Consider the following 16,194-nt stretch of genomic DNA (forward strand, 5'->3'; position numbering starts at 1 on the left):
CCTCTAGGTAGGCTCCTGCGCTGGGGCGACTGCTGTTCCCTGGCATTGTCCTCTGCGCTTGATGAAGTAGAAACCATCCTCGCTGTGGCAGAAACACCACTCGCTACAAACGAAACAATAGCCGTCATCCTGGTTCTCCTCTGTTTCATTTTGATTTACATTTAAAGAAACCGAAAACGGTCTGACATTGCGGCAGCTCCCCCGAGGCCTCAGGACTTGCTATTTTTAACTCATGCAAATTCGGCGTGGGGAGAGGGAGGAGAAAGATAAATCCTTGGATGTGCATCTGGGGTATTTTTTCACCTCTCAGAGCAAGCAGACGAGGTATTAATACTAATGAGGCATGCAGCTAGTCGGAGGGAAGCCCCTTGCATGCTGAAAAACAGCATTGCAGGAGCGCGAGTCAGGCACGTGTTGCAGCTCTTTTCATTGGCCTGGTAAATGAAAAGCCTCGAAAACAGGAATATCTGAATATTTTTTAAATGGCCTATTAGGATCCCTGGGCTGTGGCACCCCTGCCACATTTAGGGCAAGAAACGAGAGTATTTAGTGTCAGCACTGCACACAGGAAGGGGCTTATGTGGCGGGGGGAGAGCAAACGTGCCCCCGTGCTCCAGATGCAGCTGGGGACAAGGCTGCAAGGAAGGGCTGAGGGCAGGCACCCGGCAAGAAACAGTGATTTAAAATCCCTACAGGTCAGAAACAGGGTAAACTAACTATGGATTACCAAAACAGATGAAGATTTATAGAAATTGTCAAAGGAATGTGGTGCCCTTGGCAAGCAATGAGAAAAAAAAAACAACCAAAAAAGCCCTGAAAGGTGCCTGAGCGAAAGCAGTTAAATTAAAACCATCTTTGTGACTGAGTTTGAGGAGAAAAACAGCTGGTAGGGGCTGCAGCGCCTGGTGCAACCTGGGGCCGGGGCAGCCTGGGAGGACACACGGTGTTTTGGTTCCTGCTGGTACCTGGAGCTGAAGTCACTGCTCGTCACAGCACAGGGCAGGAATGGGAAGGGGAGGCAAGGGAAGAAGGAGTTTTCTCAAGCTGTCTTAGTCGTTGTGCCTCAGCTCTGCTCTGGAGGAAAGGGATTAAACCTGGAAGTAATTTGGAAATGGAAAAAAAAAAGAAAGTGTATCTTAGTGAATTTACAAAAGTGGGCTGAACTGGATTCCAGGGAAGCTTCATTGAGAAGCATTCACTTTTAAGAAATTCTTATATAAGTAACTAATATTAATAAATAAATAATATTAATAAAAAATATAATATTTAATACATAATTACATTCTATTGTTGTATTTTTCTGCTAATCAAAGTATACAGCCAGTTTTTCATACCGTGACCCTCTACTCATGCATGCACCTATTTTAGCCTTATCAACGAGCTATCCAGAAGCTGATCATTCCCTGGACCAGAATGGGTAAAAAACGTTTATATTAACTTACAAAAGAATGGATATTTAACTCAAATTGGATTTTTTTTTTAAGTAAAACACTTGTATTTTACAAATCTGTTCATCGTTATGCTTAAAGTTATGGCAACTTATATTAAAACTTGAACAAAACCAATTGAAATTTTCTTTTTCAGGTTTACCGATGGAATTTTTTTAAAAGGCAATCAGATCAACTCAGAAAAAGCCGCAGAAAACAAATTTTGTTGAAGTAGTTTGAAAAGAATTTTTGCTAGCAATAGCCTCTTTGGAGCTATAAAGAGCATATTTCCTCATGTTAGTGTATTCACCTTGTTTACTGCGATAAATGTTTAACGCAAGGTTGAAAAAGCAGGCAGGAATGGAACAGCAGAAAAGCAGCTCTTCCTATGGGTGAATAAAAAAAAAATAGGAGGGGTGGTGATCTACCACTTCTAAATTCTTGTAGGACAGAAGAAATAGAAACAGCATTAGCTCCACTCCCCAAATACAGTAATTTGTGTCCTCAATACACCTGTCAGTTTCAAAGACAGGGTAGATGAGAAGAGGAGGATTGTGTATTCATGTGGTGGTGGAAATATGAACAGGACCTTCAGTGGCTGGTGCTGACAGGGAAGGGAGCGTGGAAGTCCCCTTAGCCCTGCTGGTGAATCAACCCCTGTCTTACGCTTTGAAAATCGTATCTTTACGAATCCAGCATGGCTTACCAGCTTTTATCTCACCCCCCAAATATATGTTTTGTTTGTTCATTTTCATTGAATTCCCATTCCGGTTACACACAGCTCGGTAGGCATTATTCATTTGAAGAGTCTTTATTAATATAAAAGAGATGGTAATGAAGCATATGCACTCCCTGAAGGAAGCATAAAATAAATAAAAAAGGACAAATGAGTTTAATCTCTACTTCTCAAATGAACATCACAAACACGAGAAGTACCAAATTTAAAGTTAAGACTAAAATTAAATTGCTTATTGATTGCCAGCTGTTGAGAACTTACTTCTCCTTAACGAAAGTAAACTAAAAATTTGAAACAAAAAATTCTACAGCTCTTCCCTTCTCTGGGATTGTGATTTTGAATTCACTCACATCACCACGTGCCTGAAATGTGTAAGAGCACTCCCGCGGCTCTTTCCTGACGGAGGAGGTAATGCAAACAGCAGGGTCGCTTTCTGAGGGTCAGCTGGAGGACAGGTGGGCTGAGATAACATCCCACCTGAAGTCCCTGCTAACGCTGCCAGCGATACCAGTAATACCAGTATTTCCCCCCCGTTGGAAGCTACACGACAACACCGGTTCTTTAGCTACTGATTAACTTCACTCCCGTGAACTGGCCTTGTTGCTCCAGATGTCAAACCGCTAAACCATACGGATCCAGCTGTTGGGTTTCAAGGTCCATCTCTAAATGGAAACATCCCAAAAGGGACAGGACGTTCAGCCCCCGAGCGCCCCTGGGGACGCCGTATCTCCACAGCTCGGCCTCCGCCATCACAGCAGGGAAGCGAAGCCGCTGTGTTGCTCACGCTAAGATAAAAAGAGGGAAAGATCGAGTTCATACAAACATTTCCTTTCTCAGCTCTCTAAGACTTTATTTTTCCAGTTTAACGTACAGCAAGCCTTCCAAACACAGCGCAAGCCCAGGACATGTGGCAAGCGTTCGTTTCAGATCCATTTTCCAATAAGCTGGAGCTAGTTTGTATCTGGGGCAAACGCTTTGATCCTCCCACTTAGAGTCGTGTGAAAAGTCAACTTAGTTCTTCCTTTTTTTGCCCCTAAATTCATGGGTATTCCCCGTCACTGCCATTGCCACCTGCCCAGCGGGTCTGGAGGAGGGGAGATGTCACGTCTGATGGGACTTTTATGCTCCTGCCTCAGATAGGCAGACGATCCTCCTAGGAGATGTCGAGCGGTAGAGAACTGGTTGTGCAGGTCTGTGCCTTGTCCTCAGCTTCTTTACATCACGACTGATGTTTTGGGCAGGACCGTGTAGGAAAAAATACCACTCTCAAAGGGCTCTCAGCATTACTGAGAGAAATCGGCTGAAAGGAAAAAAGGTCTGTTTGAATCATAAAGGTCCTTGGCAGGAGATGGAAAGAAGTAAAGTTCCTCCGAGATTCTCAAATTAATAACCTGGCTAATTAATAAGGGCTGCTAGCAGAGGGGAGGCCATCCCCTGATTTATTTCCAGCAGGGAGTGGTGGAAACTCTCCTCCCAAACCTGACGATCCGTGGTCTCAAATTAACGACTGGCAGTGCTTTTCGCATCCCGACACTCTTTATGAATAATCAGCGCCGTCTGGAAGCTTCCTGCAAAATGCCCCGAAAGGCTGGCAGTGGTGCAGGTGCAAAATAAAAATAAAACCAATTAAAAATCGCTTTATTCCGGGGTGGCGTGAGGCCCCTCCAGCCCCGGCTATTGCCCTCAATGGCGGCAATCCCCGCAGCAACCCCCTGCCTACCGCCATCCCTCCCGCCTTTCCCTGCCCCCCTACCCCGTACCCCCGCACACGTGTGTGGGCCGCCGCCGCCGAGGGGGCCGCGGACGGGGGCGTGGCCAAGCGAATGGAGGCGTGACCAAACGGGGAGGGCGTGACTAAAGGGGCGTGGTCAAACGGGGGGGTGTGGTCTGCCGCCCCGCCCGCCGCGGGCGCGCGGCTGTCGGCAGGCCGGAGCGCGAGCCCAGCGGAGCGGCCGCTCTCATTGGAGCGCCGGGGACAAAAGTGGAGGGGTAGCGGCGGCGCCGCGTGCCGGGCCAACGGCTCCCGGGGGCGCGCGGCCCGCGGCGGGCGGGCAGGCAGGAGGCAGCGGCGGCGCTGAGAGGAGAGGCGGCGGCGGCAGGAGGAGGAGGGGGGGGGGTGAGTGAAAGGCAGCGGGACCGGGAAGATGAACCGGAGTTTCAACAAATCTCAGACTCTGCGGTATCTGGAGTGCAGCGCGGTGGAAGTGAAGAGTAAGGTGAGGAGAGCGCGGCGCGGCCTCGACCGCCGGCGGCGCCCACCCTGCCCCGCTTCGCTCCCGGCGCCTCTCACGAAAATGAATGGAGTACCCCCCCCCCACACCCGTCTCCCGGTAGTCTCCCCAACTCGCCGCCTCCTCGCCCGGTGTTGCCGGAGCCGTGCCCCAGCCGCAGCCCGGAGAGCGGTGACGGGCTGGCGGCAGCTCGCGGAGAGGCGGGATCCCCGCTCCGGGCGCAGCTCCCGGCCTCGCCCCCGGCGAACCGCCCCTGCCCGGCGTGAGGCGGCGGCGGTGCGACCCGACCCTTCCCCGCCCGCCCCCGGGGCGGCGGCGTGGCCGAGGCGGGCGGGCGCCGGGGACCCCGCGCACCCCGCTCCCGCTCGATCTTTTGTTTCGCCGAGGGGATTTGTCGCTAACTTTGTGGGGCAGCTCGGAAAGCGGCGGTCGCCGGGCCGGGCGGGAGGGCTGGGGCTCGGGCCGGGGGCGGCGGTGGGCGGGTGGGAGCGCGGAGGCGGTGCCGGCCACCCCCGGGGTGGTCCTGCCTCCCCCCGCCCCAGCAGCTGCCCGGGTGCTTCGAGCATCTCACGGGTAGTGGGTCGGGTCCCCCGGCAGGGTTTGGCTGGAGCGACGGAGGATTGGGAGGGAGAAGGGCCGGTCGGAGTTCCCCGGTCAAAATCCTGGTGTAGGATCTGAGTCGGGGAAGCCGGAGCGAGATCTGCGAGGAAAAGGTTCACCCTCTTGCGGTGGCTTTACCGGGCGTTACCTGGGGGTGCCGGCACCCGCCGTAAGCCAGCCAGCTGGTATGGTTGGGGCTGGAGTTGTGGTCTGCAGGGCTGTCATGTGGAGAAACAGCTGCCTGCCGGAGATCGGCTTCTTGAAATGATGGTATGAGTTGGCTATGCCTATGGTTGGTTTTGCTGGGCTCCCTTCAAGAGGCTCTAGTCACTCTTGGTTGAACCAGCACATCAAAATCTGGGCTGCCACCTCTGTGTGCAAAAATAAGAAGTGTTTAAGCAAAACTGAGAAAAATCCCTGGAAGTCTGTGTTTTATATACATGTAACAGAAAAGGTGTAGGCAATGTATAAGTTGAAAAGAGCAGAGAGTAGTGTTAGCATGTCCTGGAATTGCGCACAGCCCTGATCACCTGCTGAGATGGTATTGGAGGCAATATCTCTGGGACTTTGTGCTCAGTGCTCCCTATTTTTTTATCCCTTGCTGCTGTTAATATTTGCATTTGGATCAAACAGCCTTGAGCAACACACAGACCTGAGGGTGGTGGGATGGCTTCAGTAGGAGAACTACCTTATGTCCAAGGGACTCTCCAGTTGTTTCTAAAGGTGGCACCTGAAGTGTACGTTGAGGCCCTTATTTCCTAACCTCCTGTTGCCATTTGAAAGGGCTCAGCTGGTCTGGAAAGTTCTGTCCTGCTTCCATTGCTGGAAGGCTTTGGTTCAGCTTAGAATCATAGAATCATTTAGGTTGGAAAAGATCATTGAGTCCAGCTGTAATGGTTCGCAACATTCATTGCGGCCCCCAAATGCTCCAGATCCTTTTTTCTAATTACTGAGTTATACCCCATGTGCTGTATGAGTTTCAAACTCAAACAGTGGCCGCATATAAGAATTTTTAAGTTCATCCTCTCTCTTCTACTTTAATATCGCCGTAGCTTGAGTTTGTTCTATTAACAATTAAAAAGTAACCTTATAATGAGCACCTCAAAGCCTCCTTCATAGCTGCAGGAATCCTGTAAGGGCATCCTATGTAGTTGTACAGACACAGAGTGATTAGGGAGATTGTAAGTGTATGTATGACTGTGGACTTCTGGAGAGAAGGAAAATAAACTTGTATGGGTCGGAAGGGTTTACCAGGGGTCTTCTGTAGCTCAGGGTTGTTGCTGCTGATGGCCCAGAAGTTACTTTAGAAAACTATACTGTAAGGAAACTTAAAATAGAGGCTAAATTCAAAGTATCCTGCTGGGGGCCTACACTCAGTGATGATCCATTAATGTGTAGCATGGGTCATTGGAGGCTGTGCTGTTGAATTCTCTGGTGGGGTTATACTGTTAGTGTGACTTGTGTGCAATGATATTTAGACTATTTATGTATCAGGCTGTTGCAGGTTGTTGTCAAACAGAAGTTGTTACTGACACTGTGTGATAGTTCTCTTTTGTCTGTAAAGCTTGTAGGTTCCCTCTCATGGAGTTACTCTTCAGTGCTTAAAAGCAGATCCAGTGAAAAGCTCTGGCCAATGATACCTGGCTAGGTACTGTATATAGACCTTATACCTCTTGTTAAAACATGGTAATCTTGTAGGGTTGGTTACAATACTGTCTGTCTTGTCCCTGTGGATCACTGGGTTGCCCTGCTGCGATCATCTAGAAAAACAGATTGGTTTTTTTGTGGATTGAATGGACTATCTAAGGCTGGGGGGGGACGGGGGGGAAGATTCAATAATACTGCTTTTGGGAGCTGTATGTAGTCAGCCTCTTAAACATTTGGTTGCCTGTGTTTTGTAAGTACGAGGCCTGTCTGGGCCTGCCTGAGAACTCGAAAGTTGAGTCTGAGAACTCCTGATTTTGCAGCTATCGCCTGAGAGCGCAGCCTGCCAGGTGAGCAGAGGTGGGTGCAGCTCAGCTCCTGTGCTGGGGCATGCTGCTGGCTGGAGATCAAGGGATTTTCAGGTGGCTTTTCAAAGGCTGGGGAAGTGGTGGGCCGTGGGCAGGTGGAATCCCTTTTAGTGGAGGAGCTGGGTGTGAGTGAATGCTGCTTTTACACAACAGTGTGAAATAGCTTTTCTCCTTTTCTGGAGATTGAGTTGGATGTGAAGGAGCTCTGGAAAAAATAGCTGTGGGAAGTTGGATGGGTGATAGTCTGCAAACACTGGGTTTTTGACAGCCCTGCCTCTGTTATGATAACCAGGTGGTTCCTTCCTAAAGAATAAATCACCTTCCAGCTGATGTGTTGCATTAGTCACGATTCAGAAATGGCTCTTGTGAGCACTGACAAACGTTTTCCTGGATTTCCTGAGTTTCTTTCCCTTTCTTCAAAAGAAAGTTCTTGAAAGTTGGCTTGTGCCCTTGATTATTGGAAGGGGAGAATTTGTCAGATCCTTTGTGCCTTACTGGATAGGACACTTCTCTGGCAATCCCCAAGTATCCTTAAATTTTAAGATTCTTGATGTGTGTCAAAGTATTATTACCAAAAGAAAAAAAAGAGGGGGGAGAGGAAGAAAGGAGGGAGCATCTTGGTGGCTTAACTCACTCCAGTTTTTCAGCATCCTTCTTGTGCTGAAGGGCCAAAAACTGTACATGGTATTCCTCTTCCCTTGTCTAGTAGATGTGCGGATGATTGGATTTCAGTTGATCTAAACCAGCCTGTACCTTCCTTGGACCTAACCTGACCCCATCACCCCCACTGGGAACATGGCCCAGAAGCGTGCTTCAGCACCTGACGCGTGTGTCTGTGGATATTTTAATGCCTCGTGACTACCTGGTGGGAACATTCAGTGATATGTTCTCTGGCTACATGTCTTTACAGAAGGATGAGTTTTGTGTTGCTGTATAATACCTCTTTGGCGTATGTCAGGTTGGTTTTTCTCTGGGAGACTGTAAGATGCTACAGAAGTCTCTCAAGTCACTGTGTTGTGGCAGATACTGAAGGGGAGAACAGAAAATCAGCCATCTGTGCACACCTCTGTTTTCAGACACGGCAGTCATGGAAATTGCTATAGTCTTCTGCTTTAAGAAGTCCTCTTCCTTTGCGCTCTGTGCTTCCTCTGTTTCTCTGTCTCATCCCCTAAGAGCTGGCCTTATAATCAAAACACTTGAAAGCTTATTGCCAGATAGGAAAGTGGAAGGATAAAGAGAAACCTGCTTAGAAATTGGCACATTTTGTAGGAAAATATTAATTGAATTGTAATTACACCTTATCCCTTGTCTCTTGTCTTTCATGACAGAATAAATTAGAAGCTCACTACTTATCTTGGTGGTGTTTGTGTAGCTCAGGATTAATGTTTCAGCCCTTTTAGACAGGATCTGAAAACACATTATCTCATTGACTTAAAACAACTGTGTATTCTCATGTGTCTAGTACTCTCTGGTTCCTTTCCCCCATTGGGTGACAAGTGAAGTATCAGTCCCCTCTAAAGAAATTGCCTCTAATCTCTGAAAAAGGCTTCCAGATGACCCTTTCTCTCCCTCTTCTCCCTTTTACCAACAGGCCCAGTGTGTGTGATGTGTGGGCTTTTTTTGTTTGTTTTGTTAAGAATCCTGCCTGTGGCCAAGAGATCCCAAACCTATTTTTCATTTTCTCTCCATAGCTTTACAGAGAGGTTGCAGGCCCCTTTCCTCATGACTGCAGGCCTACAGAAGAACAAGTACTTTTAAAATAGGAATTCCTACATTAATGGTGAGACTTCTCTTTAGTTATAGCTCCACGTAGCCAATCTTCTCTTGTCCTGCTCTGAGTGAAGAGAGACTTTTTTTTTTTCTTGAATTATATATGCAGCTTTTCAAATAGGAGGGTAGCTATCAGACCAAGTGTACATTTATTTTCCAGTCACTTGGATATTCTGTAGTAGTAGAGGTATAAGGTTGCCTCAGACCTTTAAATGGTAGCCCTTTGAAATGTTTGTGAAAGTGGAGGGTTTTTTCCACTTTGAAACTGACAGTTTTATGTTTCTGGCTTAAAAGCAGCAGAGAACTATTTTTCTGCTGCTACTATATGATTTTCTGCAACCTATATATGTGAGTAAGAATTGTATTTTCTTTTTTTCAAGAGGCCGAATGCACTTGTGATTCCCAGAAAAATAGTCCTTTGGGGAAAAAACCACAACCCTTGTTGTTGTTGAACCCTCTCAGCTGATGGAACTTTTGATAATGGCTGAGGATTATAAAAGCATACATACCTGACTCAAGTGCTGACTGTGACGTTTCTGCCTTATTAATAGCATCATGTTTTCATGCATTACAAACTGATTTACAAATTAACATTAACGTGACTAACATCCTACTACTATAAACAAACCCATTAAGATAAATATATCCAGTTAACTATAACCGTATTATTTTTGCTCTCCTCTCCCATCCTGTTTTGACTTTGTTCCAGTAAATGTTGGTGTTCAGATGGATGCTGCAAATGGATTTTTAATAAACTTTCAATCATATTCTGATGTGTCCAGAGTATAGATGTGATAGCGTTACAGTTGTCAAAGAGAAGCATGTTGGGGATCAGCTATGCTCTGTGTTCTTATGAAGTTGCTAGCAGGTAAAATTATGTGCATTGGTCTTGGGCAAGTGTAGAAGTCTGTGCTTCAGCAAGTCTACCCAACTGCTAGACTGATGTAATACCCAAACAGCTTGTGGGTGGTTTGTCCTTCTCATGTGTCGTCATCTCTTCTTAGGAGTGTACCTGTGCTTGTTACATAAAAGATAGCTGTTTTAAACCTTTCACATCCTTTTTTTTTTTTCCCCCCGCTCTAAAAGTTGCTGATACTGCTCAGACACCTTTGCATGTTCACATGACTGCTTAGCTATTACAGTATATGTACACACATTATGTATTTGAAAGGTATAAAGTATGACACCAAGCAGTGTTATAACTCTAGAAATAGCAGTAAGAGTAAACTTGCTTTTACCAGTCCCCTGTAAAGAGATTTTAAAGATCTGTTTTGTCTCTGTCTGGTGTTAACTAAGTGAGAGAGGTCTACAAGTTGTGTTTTCCAGCCTTTTGTACTTTGATTTCGCTCTAGCCCTGAAGCCTTACAGGCCTTCTGAAGTTTTAAGAAATGTTTTCCATGTGTGGCACACTTTAAAACTGATCAAAAAGCATCACTCTTTTTAAACCTACAGGATGTTAAAACAGACTTTGTCTGCTTTAAGTTTTTAAGCATTACTTCATATTCTTCCAAGTTAAGGTCATACTTGTCATACCTAGAATAAAACTAAAATAAGTGCAGTGAAAAGCCCTGTAACCAGCTGATTTAACTTCTGGTTTTGAGCTTCAAAACATATTTGATTATATGCAAACCAAATGTGGCACGGACTTAGAAAACCACAATGCTTCCCCCTCTCAAATGAAGACAGTATGCCACAGCAATAGCAACTTGAGATGGTCTGGATTGTTGCAAAATGTGTTGAGAGAAAGAGACTGTAAACGTTAATCTCTTAAGAAGTCTTGCCTCTGTTCCTTTCCCTCCCAGTTTGCTGGGCTTTTGATGGCAGGTATTGTATTTATTCTGATGTGCTAAATAGCATCTGCTCAACTCCTGGTTGCTCTGTTATTACAAATCTTTGTTTTTCATAGTAGGTTGACTTTCTGAAGTGGTCCTACCCAGTAAACTCAAGTCTGTCTTTAAAAGGTTAGGTGACTTGAGACAAAGTAAATGCAGCTGAACAAGTTATCATGCAGCAGCTGAGCTGCAATAGTTAGCCCTGTGCATGCTTGCTGCCCTTCACAGGTGAGAGGCCAGACTTTTCAGCTGAAAAGGTGTTGCAGACATGTTATTTTGTGATAGTTCAGATGACAGCTGCAATAAGCACTAGCACAGTGTATCTTCTCTGACCTGTACTCTGGTGCTATATGAGCAGTAGTGCCTGTAGGAGATAGAGGGAAGGCTGGGCAATGTGCTTTGAGTTACCTGGCTTCACAGAGCATGAGATGGAGGAGGGTATGCTTTGGTGCTAGGGTTATAGTCTCATGCCCTATGTAACAAAAAAGAAAAAGTAAGTCAAAATCTATTTACAGAAAGATGGTAGTTCCTCCGACAATATTCCCAAAGTTAATATACTGTTACAGGCTTGGGTGCTAGCTGTGCTAACCTGATGGTTATCAATGTCCCTACGATGCAATGGCCAGAAAACTAGGGCTCCTACCTTGTGTTTCAGCACCTCCCATACTCTCCTATTCTTGATCCTGCCTCCAGGTTCTCACCTTTTCTTTCATAATAATTTTTAGCCTAGTAACTTGGGAATTTCTGATCTGCTTAAAACTTCACCCAGACAGTCTGTCTTATGCGAGTAGTCTTCTGAATTTTAGTCTCGCCACACTGAAACAGTCCTAAAGAACACTGAACAATGGACCTTTAATTTGCTGAGGTGCTCTTTAAAGTTGAAAAGTTGTTTACAGTCAAGCCAGAAAGGAATGTCTCCTGTATGAGGTTAAAATACCTGTGGAGGCTCTGTCTGGTAGGTTGTAGGACTAGCCACCTCCAAGGAGTTCTTCAGGGGTGCAATTAATAGTCCCTTATCATTCCCTTTGTAAGAGACTTTGTGCGCACTGAATCTGAGCCTTTTAGTAACCAAGAAACACTCTTCCAAGGATTGATTGCTTGCCCCTAATTACCTTTACAATGCAGGCCAGAAGTTAAAAGATGAAATGCACCTTTGGAGACATTCCCTCCCTCTAAGTGAAGGAAAAATCTCCCTGTACGGAGGTGGTTGCATTCCCATTGGAAATTCCTGAAGTTAATTGAGGCAGAAATGTCTTGGGCAGGGTGTGGTGCAGCAGCCCCAGGGCTGCCCAGCCTGGGGCCATCCCTCCTGCTTCTGCCCTGCACAACTGTTCCCAGTCCCCCATCAGGTCTGGCTAGGTGTGTATGTGTGTGTGTCCATCAAATTACTTCTCTGCAGCTGTTGTTGGCTCTGAGCTCATGGGGAAACCTCTGGTGGAAACTAAAAGGGTCTTAAATAAGTTTGCAACCAGCCAGAGCCCACACTGGTTACAGGTGTCTTGTAATCATGCAGGTATCTCTCAGTAATTATTCAGAAAGTGGTCTGCTCTTGCTAGAGATGTGTACTAGTGCAGGGCTGCCTTTCTGCAGGAAGCTAGGCTCATGGAGTTGTCTGCTGTTGGCAGTGTTGACCAGACCTCCTGATTCAGTAGTCCTTTGTCCCTCTGGGTGGCAAGGTGCCAAATATTTCTTTCCCCCTCATGCTGATGGTGACAAGCCATGGATGTATGCATTCTGTGCTGTATTTGTGCTAAAACTGTGTGGTGCGATGGTGTGTGTGATGCTCTGTCTTCTCTTAAAAATACAGGATGAGCTTGGTCTACATCCTTTGCAAACAGAATTCAGTTTGCTCCCAGAGATGTAGGGGACTGGAAGAAAAAAAAAAAAGAGATATTTGCTTCTGGAAAGGTAGACCAACCACTTAAGGCAATGATTTATTTTAAAGGCTTTGCTGTGAATGATGGTTTCTTGACTGGGTTTAAATATCAAGAGTTGAGGCTGGCAATGAGGAAGGCTGGCACTGTGTGCTGCTTGGAGGCAGTACTGAATGAGAGAGATGGTAGGGAGAAAGCAGTTATGTGGGTGACCTGATAGGAGAGGAACTACTGGAGCACGAGTGGCAAAGAAAGGGATGATGAGTTCAGAAGGACAGGCTGGATGGCTTTTGGGGATAGCTACTTTCACAAACTACTACCCAACTATTTCTTAGTTGGGTAGTAGTGAGGCAAAAGAGTGTTTAGGAAAGCTAGGGAAAAGTACAGAGCAGCAGTCCAGGCAAAGCCCAGCTGTGCAGATAAGTAGATGAATGGTGTCTATGGATTTAAGATGTTGGTCAGAAAAGATCTGTGTAATTAACATATAGATATATGCCTGGATAGCTGCCTAGATGAAGGGTGGTACTGGAGTTACAGGTGCTAGGGAAGGCAGTGTAATGGTATTGTACCCAATAATCATGAAAGAAGGTAGGTGAAGGAGGGAAAAGGGTCATCTTTAAGTTGCCCTTCAGTTGGCAGCTGAGCATTTGTGAAGAAATCAATAAGAGATTGCATGGGGGGTATGTCTCATGAACGCAAGTTGGTCTGAGAGTGATGGGGACACAGAAAGAAGCTGAGTTCATCTTCTGAGTAGATGCAGATGAGAGAAAAGTGTTATCATTGACTGAGCCTCTGTCATGGACAGAGACCGTTGGAGGGGTTGCAAAGGCTGTTCTTCAGATGAAAAGCAGGGATGTGAAGCATTGTGTCCAAGAAGCATGAAAATGAAGGGGAACCACTGAGTTTCTTTGGGGAGAGGAACTATTCTAAGAATTGAAGGTATTAAAGCATGGCAGTATTTTTAAGGGGGAGTGAAAGGGGAGAATACAAGGGAGAAAGGTAGGAGTATGGCACGATGCCAATCAGGAAAAAAGTTTGAGGGAGAAGGTAGTGAAATTGTGTCTGTGGTGGGGTTCCTATGAAGGGCAAATAGAACAGAGGCTGTCTTGCTCTTGTTGACTGTTCTCTTGGAAGAAATAGCAAGAGATGAGCACAGCACTGAGCAGAACATGAAATCCCACACTTCCCACCAGCTTGATCATTGGGATGGAGCAGAGCTGCTTTGGGGCAGCTGGTTGAAGGGGAGAAGAGAGAACTCGTTGCAGAGAAAATCTACTTAGTTGGTGGCATCCTGCCACTAGCAACGACTGCTGTGAGACTGGGAGCAGTGCAGGAAGGTGCTGGGTGAGCTGGGGAGGACGTGGCTGGAGGAGAAAAAGAGAGCAGAGAAACACAGACATGAATGTAACAGCAGAGCTCTGAAGCCCCAGAGGAAGTTAGCCAGCACAAGACCGTTTACATTGTCTTCTCTCCTCCTCTTTCTTGGCTTCTGCTTCTTCTCACCAATAAAGCAACCCTGATCAGGTCTTCCTCATTTTGAAAATCTCACAGGTAAGCAGAAATTACGGTCTACGCAAGCATAAGAGTGTGTGTTTTTCTTTCTGTTCCTGATATTTGCTTCATGGGAGAAGTAGGTGGTGGCTAACATAATTCATGTTTATTGCTAAATGTTGCTCTTTGATGTTTTCTTATTACAATAGCCTGAACTCAAAACCAGCAATAAACTAGAGGGATGGCACCTCATAAACATAGGGGTTTTTTTGACCCTGTAAACTTCTTGAAACTTCAAATTTAAAGAAGAAAAGTTGATCTCTTTTGCTTGCAAATAACTCTTCCATTTCATTTCACAAACTAGCAGCCTTCCAAGTAAACAAACCTCAAAATCCTGCTCCCTCCTCTCCTCTGACCTCTGGTCCTTCCTAGCCAGAAAAAAAACGCAGTTGATTGCTCTTGGTCAGCCTGTGTAAGTTTTGGTCAGCTAGCTGTGACTTTCTTCTTTTTTGACACAACTTTTATCAGAACACTTTGCTTTTTCTTTTTTGCTAATTTTTCTTGGCATCTGTTTTTGCTCAGTCTTCTTGCTTGATGTGTAGCATTTTGTTGGGTGCTTTCTGTCATCTAGCTGTAGACAGCAAGCATAGTGGCTGGCTGATACTTTGGATGATCTTGGGGCAGAGCTTATTCTTTGTGGAAAAAAAAAATGTACAGTTCTTTCTAGTTTTTTTTCAGTCATAATTAGCTCTGTCAGACTAAATTCTTTTAAGTTCCCTTGGACCATCCTGTCCTCTGACTTCTGCCATAGTAGATGCTGTATTTGCATTAGATAAATAGGTCAGAATCACTTCATCATGGGAAAACTAATCTGCTTGTTAAAACTGTTGGTTTATCAAACAGTGTAATACAGTATTGTTCTGTCAGATACTCTGCTGACAGACACCAGTCATTGTGTCTCTTTCTGTGGAGGGATAGAGTAAAGATGAACTTTGTTTGTAGCTTAGAAAAGCAGATAGTCATCTTGGCTATCTGTGCAAAGCCCTCAGAATTTGTAGTTTCTGGAAGATACGTGGTGGATGTTATCTTGAAATCCTGGCTGAATACAATGCCGAGTACCCAGTTTCCAAGCTGTGCGGTACTGCAAAACCTGTTATTACTCTGATACTCTGTATCAGCCTCATTAGGGATGATGAATGAACGGTCACTGCTGAAGCATTTTTTCCCCCCTCTTCTGAAAAGACCTGTTGACAATGGTTGCTGTCTGTGTTATGCACTGAGGGAACTAATCAGCTAAACTACTACTACAGTAACACAAACCTTTAAACAGCAACATCGTCCACATTATCTGCTTAAATCTCTCTTGAAGAGACTCTTCCCTCCTTGTGCTCCTCTCTGCAGAATCACCTTCTCGCTCCCTTGCCTTAAAGGGCTGCATCATGCAAAAAGCACAAGTGAAATTGCTTGCATTTATTTACCACTGTCCTGTTCCTAGGAGAAGGAAATTGTCTCTTGGGCTTTCCTGAGGCTGAACATGTGAACGAGTTCATTTGACTATACAGTGTTCGCATCAGACCTCAGCTCCCTAAGTCTGCAACTGTGTCCCTGTGGGTGCACTGTTACCCATGTGTCATGCTCCACCGATGCAGTTGTGTTGAGCCTGCCTGTGGGGGTTAGGCTGGGAGGCCTGGCCCTTTCACCAGCTGTGTCTCATGTGGCAGTTTAAGCTGAACTTTGGGTCATACTAATGTGTAAAATAACTATCCTTGCTTCTTTCCTCTTTCCTTTCCCATGTCACCTCCCCACTGAGCGTGATGCCTCAGCACAGGAGCTGGCCTGTGCCTCGGTCATGTGTCAGGCAGCCTGACATCGATCAGACCGATGGACCGCCCCAAGGTCTCAGGGTGGTTTTGTAGGATGGGTGTTGTACTAGCTGGGGTGAGACTGCACAGCATTCGCTTCCTTGCAAGTACTGTGTATGCTAATGGTCCTGAATAAGTTGTCTGTTTGGTAGTGGACTAACCAGTAAGTGGTTACTGGGATTGGCATCCAAATACCCTGTCCTGGTGCTTTTTTTGCCTAAAGTAATCCTGTGTTCCTGTTCAGGTATGCAGAACAGGAGATGCAGCCCTAGACAAAGCCTATGAAGATTTTGTTCCCGCCCCTTTAGTTTACCATGTACGTGTTAAACTTGTCACTTGAAAATGGTCACTTATTGTTT

At 45.9% G+C, this 16,194-nt stretch overlaps 1 protein-coding gene across 1 annotated transcript in view; it reads left to right on the top strand.

Moving 5' to 3' along the window:
- Positions 1–4,256: 4,256 nt before the first annotated feature.
- The window catches only part of PARD6G (par-6 family cell polarity regulator gamma), a 69,034-nt gene continuing 57,096 nt past the window's right edge, over positions 4,257–16,194 (top strand). Inside the window, exon 1 of the mRNA XM_054192618.1 lies at positions 4,257–4,379. Within this exon, the coding sequence (XP_054048593.1) occupies positions 4,308–4,379 (72 nt within the window). The 5' untranslated portion in view covers positions 4,257–4,307. The remainder of the gene's footprint in view (positions 4,380–16,194) is intronic.

Source organism: Rissa tridactyla, chromosome 2, assembly GCF_028500815.1.
Source record: "Rissa tridactyla isolate bRisTri1 chromosome 2, bRisTri1.patW.cur.20221130, whole genome shotgun sequence".
Lineage (NCBI taxonomy): Eukaryota > Metazoa > Chordata > Aves > Charadriiformes > Laridae > Rissa > Rissa tridactyla.